Source organism: Osmerus eperlanus, chromosome 1, assembly GCF_963692335.1.
Source record: "Osmerus eperlanus chromosome 1, fOsmEpe2.1, whole genome shotgun sequence".
Taxonomy (NCBI): domain Eukaryota; kingdom Metazoa; phylum Chordata; class Actinopteri; order Osmeriformes; family Osmeridae; genus Osmerus; species Osmerus eperlanus.
Window position 1 is genome coordinate 18296180 of NC_085018.1, and position 14121 is coordinate 18310300.

General features: G+C 42.1%; 2 protein-coding genes and 1 long non-coding RNA gene across 3 annotated transcripts; 2 read left to right on the plus strand and 1 right to left on the minus strand.

Moving 5' to 3' along the window:
• Positions 1–6905: 6905 nt before the first annotated feature.
• si:dkey-28n18.9 (sorting nexin-5) lies at positions 6906–13778 on the minus strand. Its single transcript, XM_062474044.1, has 14 exons — positions 13568–13778; positions 13122–13235; positions 12808–12915; positions 12607–12667; positions 12331–12458; positions 8739–8822; positions 8567–8641; positions 8395–8425; positions 8034–8121; positions 7881–7920; positions 7714–7800; positions 7527–7616; positions 7275–7340; positions 6906–7157 (listed from the first exon to the last, which is right to left on the minus strand). The coding sequence occupies exons 1-14, from the start codon at positions 13571–13573 to the stop codon at positions 7017–7019; spliced, it is 1119 nt and encodes a 372-aa protein (XP_062330028.1). The 5' UTR covers positions 13574–13778; the 3' UTR covers positions 6906–7016.
• Positions 8606–10388, plus strand: LOC134030804 (uncharacterized). The gene is made up of 3 exons (XM_062474169.1): positions 8606–9141; positions 9373–9663; positions 9931–10388. The coding sequence occupies exons 1-3, from the start codon at positions 9090–9092 to the stop codon at positions 10263–10265; spliced, it is 678 nt and encodes a 225-aa protein (XP_062330153.1). The 5' UTR covers positions 8606–9089; the 3' UTR covers positions 10266–10388.
• On the plus strand, positions 11050–11860 carry LOC134030594 (uncharacterized). Its single transcript, XR_009931713.1, has 4 exons — positions 11050–11095; positions 11217–11278; positions 11413–11487; positions 11598–11860. It is a non-coding gene; the product is annotated as an uncharacterized LOC134030594 (long non-coding RNA).
• Positions 13779–14121: the final 343 nt, after the last annotated feature.

Consider the following 14121-nt stretch of genomic DNA (forward strand, 5'->3'; position numbering starts at 1 on the left):
TGTTTGTGTCTGTGCTTGTGTGTATCCCTCTGCTGTTCTACAATGTGAGTTATGAACCACATTCTCTCCTTGCAGCGTTCCCTTCTCTCCCCAATCAGCCCGTAATTGGCTGTTCCCTGCTGTGCAGGGGACATAGAGAGACAGAGGAGAGAGAGAGAGAGAGAGAGAGAGAGAGAGAGAGAGAGAGAGAGAGAGAGAGAGAGAGAGAGAGAGAGAGAGAAAGAGAGAGAGGGGGGGAGGGAGGGAGGGAAAGAGATAGAGAGAAAAAGGGAGGGTGAGAGAGAGAGAGAGAGAGAGAGAGAGAGAGAGAGAGAGAGAGAGAGAGAGAGAGAGAGAGAGAGAGAGAGAGAGAGAGAGAGAGAGAGAGAGAGAGAGGAGTACAGGTTCAATCCTGCTCTAAGTCAAGTACAAACTGTGTGTAGGTCTTTCATCACTTGTTACCAGATACATGTCTGCTGCAAAGAAATGTTGTGTGTTTGTTCCCACATTGTGAAGGATTCTACTGCTAATTATTTCCTCCCCAGTGAGTTTTGTTTTGTCTCATGAACATGAAACACAGCATCATTCTGAATACAAGGATGGTTATCAACAGTACATATTAGTTTTCATTCATCACTTTTCAGGTGTGTGTGTTTGCATGTGTGTGAATGTACGTCAAGGGGTGGTGTTGGCTGAAACTGCCTGATGAGAAGGTGGGCTCTCAGGGCCAATGGACAACGGACAACTCCCTCACCAGGGATGTAGTCAGTGTTGCATAATAACATCAATCGGGATGGGAAAGAGAGTTTCTGGGTGTAACCATGGCCTTTAAATCAGGACAAATTAGACGGCAATTATTCTCTCCTAGACATGAACATCGCGACCCTGACAGCAAATTAAGAGCATGCACGTACGCATACACACACAAACACAAACACAAACACACACACCTTACAGACCCCAGTTCCTCCACAGACTATGGGGTGAGCAGAAGGAAACACCTAGCTGGTAGTTTTCTTCAGTCGTAAGTCATGTAAGTGGACACAGTGATAAATCACTGTGAAACTTCCTGAGACAGCGCTCCCCTGGACCTCTCCTCTCAGCCTGGAAAAGACCAAGTGTGTCCTTATGTTCAGTTTACTGTGAACACACACACACAAACACATACAAGATCTTTTTATGGACATGCACAAACACCAATCTCATAAACGTTTGAGAACGTACGCTAAAACATTTTGATGATAGAAATATTTACATTTATATTACAGCACACTTTTCTACACTATTTGCAAGATGTACAGTAGTTTAGGTACAGTACGGGTATATTATTGTCTGACCATGAAGCATATCTGTAATAGATGGGGTGGCTTTTTTATTATTCACCCATATCATGTGATGGTCACCTAGATCATGAATTGTGTTAAATGTCCTCAAGCCGTTTCCCAAGCAGGTCTAGTAGTAGTGATATAAAACCTGTCACTCTTTAATGGAACACAGAAGGACAAACATGTCAGCTATGTATTGGAGAAACATGCGTCTGACATGCTTTTAGTCAACACTGATGACAAATGCTACCCCCTGTGACAATATATAGGACAGCATTCTGCTTCAACAGAGGAGGCTTTGACATTCACATGGTGTGTGGGTTGGAGAGATGTGTGGCTCTGCAAGTTTACAGGCTGTGAGTACTGCTCGAGGGTGGATAGGAACCTTGCAATGTTCTGCATCGTTTTCAAAATGAGATGTGTACTGATAAGAAAACAGATATTATGTTGATGGATTTCTTATTTTCCTAGTCCATTCATTTCTGCGTCGCTCAAATATTTATCGAGGTCCACTTCCCACATAGCAGTATAAAACTAGAGACAACAATCTTATTTCATATCCGTCCTCCTATACTGAAAACAAAACATACGTTGTTCCATTCTGTCCTCTGAGTTAAAGTAAATGTTGTTGCTTGCTCAGCTTGTTGCCTCTCGCATTTCGTTTCTCCTTTACTTGGGAGGAATCTGATTAAAGCACAATCGCCACAGTGGCCAGCCCTGTGCCTTCTAATCAAAACATAATGAGAGTTTAACATGTATTATCTCAGAGTGGGATTTAATGAGACTTTAACATGCCTGATCTCAGAGTGAATTTTTATAGCAGCTTCCATCCAGAGCCATTCCATAATAATGACCCCATCTCCTTCTTCACCACCAATGTCAGGGGAGACATACACCAGAATGTGATGCTGCACAGTGGATGGACTGGGTTCAGCTTATCTGTTGTTATAGTTGTATTTTTTTTACATCTGGGTTCAAACCATTCTGGTGCTGTTGATACAAAATAAATTCATAAATTCATTCTAACTGTCAATCATCAAATCAGCTAAGAAGAGGGTCATGCTATGGTAATTGTTTGGTTATACATTGTTTTTGTTAAGCTTATTTCAACCTGTTCCAACAAGCTACTGCATCAACCTTCTAAATAAGGTGTCTCAGGTTTTATGTGCAGGTTTGATTGTGTGACAAGTCAAATACATCTATCAAATTGACGTCTCAAAAGGACAGGAAATAGCCCAGACAAAGCACCAACACAAGCCAACCACTCTTTGTAGTTCTGCCAGCTGAAATACACCTGTTTCTTTTCATTCTTTCTGCTCTCCTGTTTGTTTGCTATTGTCAATGGCTTATCTCTCCCTCTTTGATTTCTTCCTCAGAGAGACATCTGGCTAGTCTTTAGAGAGGGCACACAGAAACAGCAATATGACAGCTACAGAGACCAGGACTTGATCAGGGCCTGAATGTCAGGACCCAGCCACATATAATATAGCACTGGAGATAGAAGCTATGACTGAAGATTAGTAACATGTAACTAAGGTATGACAGTTGGATACATGTGCTGTTAGTGTATCAATGTGGTGAGGCAAATACCTTTGGAATAAAACGCTGCTTGAATGACAAGGAATATGTGTGGTGTTAATAGAAGTGACTAGTCACTGCATTGTCTTGGAAGCCAAAAACTTGAATTCCATTCATCCATACTGTATGAAGAGCTGTGATGTTGTTGTCCTGCTGCCCAGACAGAAGAGAGGACAGCAGTTGAAACATTGATAAATAACACTTGTCCCTCTTTTCAATGGTTTTCTTTTAGTACTGTACATCAAGTTAAACTGAGCCAGAATGAGTGACAGAAGAAGCAGGGAGACCAACAGAGAGATGGCTGTGGGGGGGGGGCATTAGCATTTAAACAGTGTGACCTTTCCTATCACTGGGTTATTGTATCTCTCTCTCTCTGTTTTAATGAGTCATAATTTGTGTACGTCAGTGATTAGACTTAATGAGGACTCAACAACCTTGGACTGACAAAACTCCTGAGCTGCAACTTTACAAGGAACAGAAGGAGCAGGCCAGCAGGCCAGGAGGCCAGGAGGCCAGGAGGCCAGGAGGCCAGGAGGCCAGGAGGCCAGCAGGCCAGGAGGCCAGGAGGCCAGGAGGCCAGCAGGCCAGGAGGCCAGGAGGCCAGGAGGCCAGGAGGCCAGGAGTCCCCAGAACAGAGAATCCCCAAGGCCTTATCCTCTCTGCATAACCCTCCTGTCCCATCCCAGGTTAGCATTTGTAATCATATCTGAGGCTTGAGAGGCCTTTGTTGCAGTATTGAGGAATTACAGGTTCCACAATTCCACTAGAAACCTACCATGCAGATGAGCAGGCAGATATTAAATACACAATAAGGTATAGGCTTGCCTATCAAATTAAATCTATATGTGGTCTTATCCTCATAAATATTCATTTGTCCTTGCTTGAGAACCCAAATCAAAACGCGAAACCTTCATCAAGCCGTGTGTGTTGCTGTGGGATGAAAGTCCCTGAGTGTTGGAGGAGGCTGTGGGAAGGAGGGTCCTGTAAATCCCCAGGTGTCGATTTACAACTTCACATCACCAGTGTGAAGGAAACAGACACACATAAACCATCTCCATTGTAAAGACCCTGATTAAAGTGCTGGAGCTCTCAGCTCATCTTCCACACCTCCATCTCATCACACGAGAACACCTCACTGTCTGATACCATGTGCACCAATATATACACCAGTATGTACAAGAGGATCTTACACGCTTGATAGAATTGAGAACAACTACTCTTTTGTCATATTAAGACTACTTTAATTAATTACTACTAGATGTCCTGCTGTCCTCTCTTGCCTGGCATTACAAGACTTAGCCCAGTTTGAGCTGGTATAGTTGTGGTATCTGGTATTGAGTTCCTTGGTTTGGCTCAGCCCGGTGGGTCTGGTCCGTAAGCTCTGTCAAAACAAGAGCCCTTCATTCCTCTGGGTGTTTAGACAGGTCACTGACTTCATTTAGCAGCTAAACACGCCTGGCCGCAGTGCTGGACCCTGACTGCTGCCTCTCCATCAGTAATAATGAGCCACTTTAGTAAATGAGCCTTAAGAGCATGTTTTCACACACACACAAATACATACTGTATGCACATAGGCCAGGAATGTGTGTGATTTGTGCCTCTGCTTGGTCATGCTCTCAGCAATCAAGACCTCATCACTGCCTGGTGTGTGTGTGTGTGTGTATGTGCCACACAAGGTGTGAGGTTCTTATTGATACCAGAGTTTAAATTCTCTTGCCACTGTTAAAAAGGAGGGCACCAGCGCTGGGTAACTCGCTTTATTGCTATCTAAAATGTACTAGTAAAATAGACATGTTTAAAATACACTGTTAAAATATAAGGAGAAAGTCCGAAACGTTTCTAATGTCTTTAAAGCTAGATCCTTGTGAAAATGGTGACTTCAGGGGTAGCGGAAACGTAGGCGTTGAAGGTGGTCTCTGCCGACCAAACACCGGCCAGTTGCGCTCTCCTTCTCTCGCTCTGGAAGACCTGGCGTATCGATCTCGCTGCTGCTGCCGCCGCCGCTGGCCAGGCCGTCCCTCCCTCCCTCCCTCCCTTTTCTCTGTCCCAATGCGCTTAAAGCTTAAAATATATCAAATGCACCATAATTAAATAATAATCAAACACATGGACAGTTGGAATCAATGTCCCACTTTTGACATATGTGCATGTACATGTGTGTCTGTAAGCATTTCCATCATGTTGGTACTGTGGCCTTCAGAATGTTCCATCATGTTGGTACTGTAAAGGCCTTCAGAATGTTCCATCATGTTGGTACTGTAAAGGCCTTCAGAATGGCAACAATACAAACTAGAGAGGGTACAATTTCTGGGGAAATTGTAGGATGTGCTTGCTTGCATCTCTTGCAGATGGGTCCGTTTATTAACTGTGACATTTACAACTGATAGTTCTGTATATTTTATATAAAAATGCGTACTTATTATTCATGAAGATTGCATAGGTTTAAAAGCATACATTTGTTTCTGCTCATTTAATATTCAAAATACAAAAAGTGAAGTGTAGAATGAAACGGTTGTCTTCTCATGTCCCCTGCCAGAGGGAATAGTGAGAAGCTATAGCAGCCTCAGTTAGCAGCCTCAGTTAGCAGCCTCAGTTGAAGCTATAGCAGCCTCAGTTAGCAGCCTCAGTTAGCAGCCTCAGTTAGCAGCCTCAGTTGAAGCTATAGCATCCTCAGTTAGCAGCCTCAGTTAGCAGCCTCAGTTGAAGCTATAGCAGCCTCAGTTAGCAGCCTCAGTTAGTAGCCTCAGTTAGCAGCCTCAGTTAGCAGCCTCAGTTAGCAGCCTCAGCTGAAGCTATAGCAGCCTCAGTTAGCAGCCTCAGTTGAAGCTATAGCAGCCTCAGTTAGCAGCCTCAGTTGAAGCTATAGCAGCCTCAGTTAGCAGCCTCAGTTGAAGCTATAGCAGCCTCAGTTAGCAGCCTCAGTTGAAGCTATAGCAGCCTCAGTTAGCAGCCTCAGTTGAAGCTATAGCAGCCTCAGTTAGCAATGAGACCACACCTGGGAACCTCTCTCTCCTCCTATCACACCTCACTGAGAAGAATCAGGGATTTCATAGGTGCAGAATGCGAAATGCACAGTTCAGAGACTTTTTCCTATGTGTTCAAGGTAATACACTACATCAGTTTAGTGTTTGAGTTAAAACAAACAGAACTATACTATTTATAACAAGTATTCCATGATATATTGTGACACCTATGGAGTAACTCCATATTACGTAATGCCAACGGCTTTTAAATGGGTAAATGTTCATATAGCTGTGATGGTCAGTTGTCCACATTCTCTTGGCCATGTGGTGTACTGTATGTAAGTCATAACTGACAGTAAAACTACCTTGGAGAATATTGGAAAACTATTAAACTATTTTACTTTATTTATTTTTTCATACAGTGTGCCAATATTAATTTGATCATGTATCATGTTATTCCTTTATACAATGGGTTGTACATTTATCTGTAAAGAAGACATGTATGAAACAATATTTTGTCTGTGGATGGTAAAAAAAACACAGGTTCTAAGATGCGTGTGAAAACATTGTATGCATCCAAACAATAATGCTTGCAACCAATTGCAATCTTCAGGTAACCATTTATGTCTATGAATGGGAAATAACTCTTATGATTGCATGCATCCAAACAATATAATATAATGATTGTTACTGTTCTGTTTTACTTCAGGCTGTACTCTGTCTGGGCAGCAGAAGACCCCTATAGAGATCACTGTGTCTTCAGGTCAGTCTGTCCTCCTGCCCTGCTCCTGTACTGACCTTCAGACCAGACCTGCAAGCTTCATATGGGAGTTCCTTGAACAACACACTTCAGCTTGGGTACCAGTAACTCAGAGTGATCTCTACAGAGGCAGAATTGAGCTGTTTAATGAGACCACACCTGGGAACCTCTCTCTCCTCCTATCACACCTCACTGAGAAGAATCAGGGATTTCATAGGTGCAGAATGCGAAATGCACAGTTCAGAGACTTTTTCCTATGTGTTCAAGGTAATACACTACATCAGTTTAGTGTTTGGATTCAGTTATATTTATTTTAGCACCTGTTTGTATAAAATCAAGCAGTAAATGGTAACAATTACAGTGTACATTCAGGCTTCATAGTGATCAGAAGTGTGTGTTTGCCTTCTGCAGTCACTCCTCCATGTCTCTGAAAGCCTGCAGGTGCTGGCTGTAGAGGGAGGAGCTTTCCCTGGCTGTATGAAGCTGCTTCTCACACCACAAGGTCAGAGCCCGGCGCAACATCATCACACGAGTGGCCTGGAAGCGGCCAATCTGCAACCACAAGAACACAGAAACACACACACACAACATTGAAGAAATATGGACTGTACACTTGAGCTTATATGGAAAATGTAATGACCAAATCTGGAAATAGAAAGTCCAGGTTACCTCCTGTTTGGCTACACCAGATATGTTATCGAACTCCTTCTCAACTGTGTTCTTCACCTCCTCCATCTGTACCAGGAACACAAACATTCAATCATGCAGTTGCTCGGGTTCATGTTCAGCAAATCCACTGGCAGCATTATTAAGCAACGGCTCCCATTTTGAGCCCATTTAAGTATTGTGCTGGGCTACTGACACCTGTTGGACATCTGAAGAACTGCAATAGTCCATCTCAGTGTCTTGCTCATGACTTACAGTGGCTTTCTTTACAGGTTTGGCTTTTTCTGCATTCCGGCTGGCTGTCTCCAACTCCACCAGTTTACAGGTCCTCCTGAATAGCATCTCCTAGACAAACACAGACACAAACACACAAACATGTCTGTCTGGGTATAAAACTCTGGTCAACTGAGGAGTGATGACGGTTTAGAAGTGACAGTCTAACCTTCTCAGCCTCCTGGTAGCGAGAATCCAGGTCCAGACCCAGACCCAGGGTGCTCATGTCGTTCTCAGCTACATTGTCCAGGTTTTTCTAACCAAACACACACTCTGAGTTGAAGATACACACCATGGATATGACTGTAAAGGAAATACTAGAATAATACCCTTTACCTTCATTGAATCAATGACCTCAGACAGTTTAACACATATCCTGTGAGGAGAAATAGACTGTCAGTCAGTACATTTCTAAACTGTTATTATGTACATATAAGATGCAAGTTGTGCCATATACTGTAAACCATTATGGTAATCTGAGATTCTCACTTTGAGAAGGCCAGGGCCACGGAGTCATCCTGATGTTCTACACAAAGATGCAGCGAGGCAGAGAAGTGTCCACAGGCTACAGAGATTTCTGAAGACAGTAGAAGTACAGTATGAATGAAGTACAGTGGAACTGGTCAATTAAGACAACACAGAAATACACAATAAATACAGAAGTAAACTGTCTATGTCACAAACAAATTCATTACACAGTCAAAAAGTCAATAAATAGAACAGATATCATTCTTAGGATCTTGCCTCAAATATGCCACATTGAAACTCCTTAAACAAACCTTTTTCTGTCACTTTCTAATTATGTTCTCTGACTCACATTGCATTATGGGAAGCAAAGATGATCTCTTACTTTGTTCAGTCATCACCAAATCAAGGAACTTCTGAAGAAAGACAACAAGATCAGCACAAATTTAAATAAGTGACTTTGTGTGTGTGTGTGTGTGTGTGTGTTTGTGTGTGTGTGTGTGTGTGTGTGTGTGTGTGTGTGTGTGCGTGTGTGCGTGTGAGGGCAGAGTACTTGCCTCCATGGCAGACTTGGAGCAGCCAGTGAGGGTCAGGTTGTTATCACGCTCAGTCTGAAAAAACTCATCCACATCCTGGAAAGAGAGAAACAGATGACATTTACAAATCCCTCCAGTGTGGTGTGAGTGTGGTGCAGAGTATCAGAGTATGATGATGTTAGAACTGAGGTACCTTGTGGCTTTCTTTCCTTATTCCCTCCATGGCATGGCTGAGACGGTTGAAGATCCCCTTCCTCACCCTCTGACGGCCTGGAGGCTGGAGCACACAGGCTTATCTTATCAGTGTTTTACGGGTTTTGTCGAGGTGTTTGCTGCTTGTCATTACGTCATGTTTGTGAGAAACAACATTATTTTTAGAAAAGGAGAAATGATGAAATTACAGTTGGTCGATGTGGTTTGAGAACTGAAAAACGCAACAGGGATGTTGAAACAAGATCCATAATTTTCTGTCTCTCTTTATAATTCACTACACTAACTTAGTCCAGCAGTGATTCTCCTGGATCAACACAAGGATACAGCTACTATGTGGTTCTCTGTTTGTCTGGTCAACTTGATCCTGCTAACGGGCAGTGAAGGTAAGTCTAACAACAATTTTGTTTAACATTAGATTTACAATTATGAGACTCAGTGATATGGTTTAGCAAGAATCTTCAATGAGGCAGTCGCTTGCCCTTACAAACCCTTACAAACACTACGCCATTAATAAATGTTGTCATGTGATTATTTTATGTTTTATTTATACAATGGATTATACAGTACATTTATTTGTAACCTTTTATGTCTATAATAATGTTGTGTTTCAACAGCATGCAGATTGCCCGGCACTCTACAGACAATTGTTAAATCAGCGGGTCAGTCTGTCCTCCTACTCTGCTCCTGTACTGACCCTCACACCAGACCAGCCAGCCTCATATGGGAGTTCAGTGCATCAGGCTCTGGACCCTGGGTGCCTGTAACTCAGAGTGATCTCTACAGAAACAGACTGGAGTTTAATGAAACCAAACTACTCCTCTCACATCTCACTGAGGAGGATCGGGGATTTTATAGGTGCAGAATTCGAAATCAACAGTTCAGAGACTTTTCACTAAGTGTTCAAGGTAATACACAACTTCAGTTTAGTGTTTGAGTTAAAACAAACAGAACTATACTATTTATAACAAGTATTTCATGACATATTGTGACACCTATGGAGTAACTCCATATTAATGCCTATGGTTTTTAAATGGGTAAATGTTCATATACTAGCTGTGATGGTCAATTGTCCACATACTCTTGGCCATGTGATATTCTGAGATGAGTGTGAAAACATTGTATGCATCCAAACAATATAATATAATGATTGTTACTGTTCTGTTTTACTTCAGGCTGTACTCTGTCTGGGCAGCAGGAGACCCCTATAGAGATCACTGTGTCTTCAGGTCAGTCTGTCCTCCTGCCCTGCTCCTGTACTGACCTTCAGACCAGACCTGCAAGCTTCACATGGAGGTTCAATGAAGAACACACTTCAGCTTGGGTACCAGTAACTCAGAGTGATCTCTACAGAGGCAGAATGGAGCTGTTTAATGAGACCACACCTGGGAACCTCTCTCTCCTCCTATCACACCTCACTGAGAAGGATCAGGGATATTATAGGTGCGGAATCCGGAGTGGACAGGTCAGAGACATTCACCTCACTGTTCGTGGTAAGAGATGCTGCTAGCATCACTGTTTTGTTGTGTGACTGGAGCATTCTTAATGATCATAGCTTTGTAGTTTTACTTGACAATCCTACATTTGAGGCATTCCAGCACGTACCATGAACAATAATTTTGTGTTTCAACAGCATGCACATTGCCCAGCACTCAACAGAGCATTGTTAAATCACCGGGTCAGTCAGTTTAGTGATTGAGTTTTAACATACAGCACTATACTATTTAAAACAATAAGTATTCCATGAAATATTGTTCCTATTAGATATTTAGATATATAAATACAATTTGCTTCATTAAAATGTATTCCCATAGGAACTCTTGACACAACTAGTAAACATAAGTACAAGTTAAATACATGTTAGTACATACAGTAATGTACAGGTACTTCTAAAGGAACCCCAGTTGTGACTGAATAAGAGGTACAGTATAGTGTACTGCAAATATAGTTGTTCATTCTCTAGTTCCTGTTAACAAATATAAATTAGGCTCATCACAAATCATAAGGGGACTACTTATATCCCACTAAATTGCAAAAAGAGCTCCTCTTAAACACTAATGCCAAGCTGATGGGTACATCCTTTGATATAGTATACCACTCTCTCCAAGAGAAATGCAAAGAACTGATTAATTCATAAATATGTCACAGTCATTGTAAAAATGTCAGTGTCTGTTTGAGCTCTCATATTCAAGTTGTCATCTGTTTGATCCTCTTTAACAGGTGAAAACACAGGAGGCACATCCAAATATACTCCACCTCCATCAAATCTCATCTTTGTGGGCCTTCCTCTAATACTTATTATCACTGGAGTGGCTGTGTGTTTGTACATGAAAAACAAAGGTGTTTACCAAACTTAAGAAATTATATATTGCACATCCATAAGTCCACTAGGATGCCCTGTTTAAAACCGCAGTAATTACTATGTATGCAGCTTCTTGTTGAATTGAATTGTGAATCTCAGGTAGAAAGAAAACAGTGGATGAAGATGGTGTGAGCAAAACAGGAGAAGGAGAGAGAAAAGAGGTAACAAAGCTCCAGAGGATCTGTTGACCCGAGACAGGACCTGATCTCAGAGGCAAAACTATGTTTAAAGAAACAATACATCCTCTATTAGTGATTGTGATTATTGTGTGTGCTGTTCCATCATGTCTGTTTAGGATAATCAATCTGTCAATGACACAACCGCTCACAATGACTCAGATACTAGGATGGCTGCACCCCTCACTGAAAAAGTAAGATAACAATTAAATTAGGCTATATGTTCAAGAGATAGAAATAGCAAATAGGTAAACACTTTGTTCTCTGACTTTAACATGGTATGCAATTTTGTCTCCCTTGGAAGGAGGACATTTTGACATATTCCACCATCGTCCACATTGAAGGTGGAAAGAGAGCAGCAGGGAGAATGATGGACCAGAAGGGAGACACAGAGTATGCCACTGTCAAGATGGGCAGAACCTCCTAGAACCAGTGGTCCTCTCTGTCTCACAGCCTCTTCTAGGTACAATGTTTCTACCCAGCATGCTTGTACACTGCATTTCTGACAGCATATTTAGCAACAGAAAAACACACCAAAAAAAACATGTAATATGTATATATTCCTTCTGCTGTCAGACATCAGGTGTCACATGTCAGTTGTTAAGTGTCAATTTTTTATTGTACCTATTTCTTAATTATATTAATGAAAGTTTTCTGAAGGACTTATACTTTCTATTGAGTGTTGTTGGTTACATTGGTTAAACATTATAAATAGACTATACTTAAAACAAAATAAATGTACAACTAATGTGCTAGAAATATATGTAATCATTTTACTTTAGTATTGCCAACACTTTCTGTTACATTCAGTGTTGTTGAGCAAATACAATTACAAAGGCCTTTTAGGCAACAACTCAGTCCCTTCCTTTTTCTTAAAGTATGCTATGCAAGTACATGAAGCACCATTGAAACAAAGTGAACTAGTTAGTTATGAGGAGCCTGATAAGTCGTTGCATACGTAGTCACCCACTGTACTCTGCCAGGGGGTTGGAGTGGACTGGTTTAAACTACCTACCTACAAGCCAACCTCACTGTACCTCTGAGCTGGTGAGGAAGACCTCCAGGTTCGGGTTCTTGTTGAGAGTAGTGTGGGCTGCCACCTGCTGGAGGTAGGTCTCTAGTGCCATGCAGTATATCTGCCAATCCTTCCCCATGGCAAGGAAACCTACAGGGTAAAACTGTTATCAGACACTGCCAGAAGTGCTGGCTTGTTTTTACAGAAGAAGTGCTGGCTTGTTCTTACGTTTATGTTCTAACTATAGTAGGTGGGTTTAGGCGTATGCAAATCTCAGATGTTTTTCAGAAATACATACCAAGTTGTTTTAGTACTTTGGCTGGTGCATTCACCTGTGGCTTTGTTGGAAGAGGAGGAAACTGGAAGAAGAAATCACATGTTTCTTTATATGAGACGGTGTCTTATCTGTTATGTTTCACATCAGACTACTGTGTGGAAGATGGGTGGATGGTTTATAGGTTTATGAGTCCAGTTGTTAAGCCAGGAAAGTCCCACTCACAATAACTCCCTGTATTCCAGGGACACCCTCTGGACAGAACAGGCTCTGCTGCAGCCACTCAAAGTCGTCATATGTCCTGTCCACATGGTACTCCCCAGTACCAGACAACTGGAGGGATGGGGTGAGACAGAGAGAGAGACAGAGACAGAGAGGGGGGCGGGAGAGTGAAATAGAGTGAGAAAAGAAGTACTGTACGTGTGTGCGTGAGTGTGTGTGTACAACATAGATAGCACAGTTGTCACAGCTTTTACATGATCAGTGGGAAAAAAGCAGCTGCAGTTTTGGTAAACTCCAGTATATGATCCCTCACTCACCTTCTGAGATATGACAATGAAGATGACCGTGTCCCCATCTCTCACTGCCTCAGTGACCCTGATGCTGTGGGTGCTCACACTCAACCCAGATGACCTCGCCTCATTAGCCTCTTCCTGAAACAATTAACATCCCTGAATGTTAGGCACCAAACAAGGTCAGTAAGCAGGCTGATCATCGGGTGCGATGTTGTACTCATAAAGCCATCAAGCTGACTTGAGAGGGAGCTGGTTTTGCATTCATGACTATTGTATAGAAACAATATCTACAGAGAAAATGTTGTATGAGTACACATTGGACACTGTATATTGTAGCCACTCAATTCTGTTAAACCTACAGGCATAGGAGGAATCATGATGTGGCTGAGATTGGCATGCAGCCCATCACATGACATTCAGGAGCAGTAGAACTTCGAAGCCTTATCAGTAGTACACTAAATCCCACTTACCATCATTTTCAGAAGGCAGGCTACCGTGATGTGCAGTCCTTTTCCCTGAATGGTAAAACACTTTGTTTGATAAAAGTATAAAAGCAGGGGTATTTTGTCTCCTATAAGCAGTAGAGAATTCACACAATCCCACTGTGCTGATGAGGCACAGGATATCCTTCAGTTCAAAGTGCACACTGGTCCTGTGAGCGAGTGAGGGAAATAGAGCCCAAACTAAAGTGCTGTTGCAGGCAAAAAAGAGGGCAGTGAATTATGTGTTACTCAGTAACTCCACAGCCACACCCACACAGGAATGAGTACAGAACAGTCCAAATCATTCCTCTGAGACAGCCGCAAAGGCATGTACACTTGCAGTGATTTCATACCAAGCAAAAGCAGTGCCACTATTTTTAGTAGTGAATCCACTGACAGCTCACTTCTACTTGAGATAATATGATAATATGAGATAATATGAGACATTTCAATGAACCTTAGATATAGAGTAAAGAATACGCTATCAGCGGTTACATTGGGTGGGGGATGGGGGGTCTATTACTTAGGGTTAGAGTTCTAGA

Bases quoted from the DNA above. Each gene is read 5' to 3' on its own strand.
- LOC134030804 (XM_062474169.1), top strand. From the start codon at position 9,090: ATGTGGTTCTCTGTTTGTCTGGTCAACTTGATCCTGCTAACGGGCAGT. The intron at 9,142-9,372 runs GTAAGTCTAACA...GTGTTTCAACAG, and splicing joins CCTGCTAACGGGCAGTGAAG to CATGCAGATTGCCCGGCACT. The intron at 9,664-9,930 runs GTAATACACAAC...GTTTTACTTCAG, and splicing joins CTTTTCACTAAGTGTTCAAG to GCTGTACTCTGTCTGGGCAG.
- si:dkey-28n18.9 (XM_062474044.1), bottom strand. The intron at 12,459-12,606 runs GTATGTATTTCT...TTTACCCTGTAG, and splicing joins CAAAGTACTAAAACAACTTG to GTTTCCTTGCCATGGGGAAG. The intron at 7,921-8,033 runs GTGAGAATCTCA...TTCTCCTCACAG, and splicing joins GTGGCCCTGGCCTTCTCAAA to GATATGTGTTAAACTGTCTG.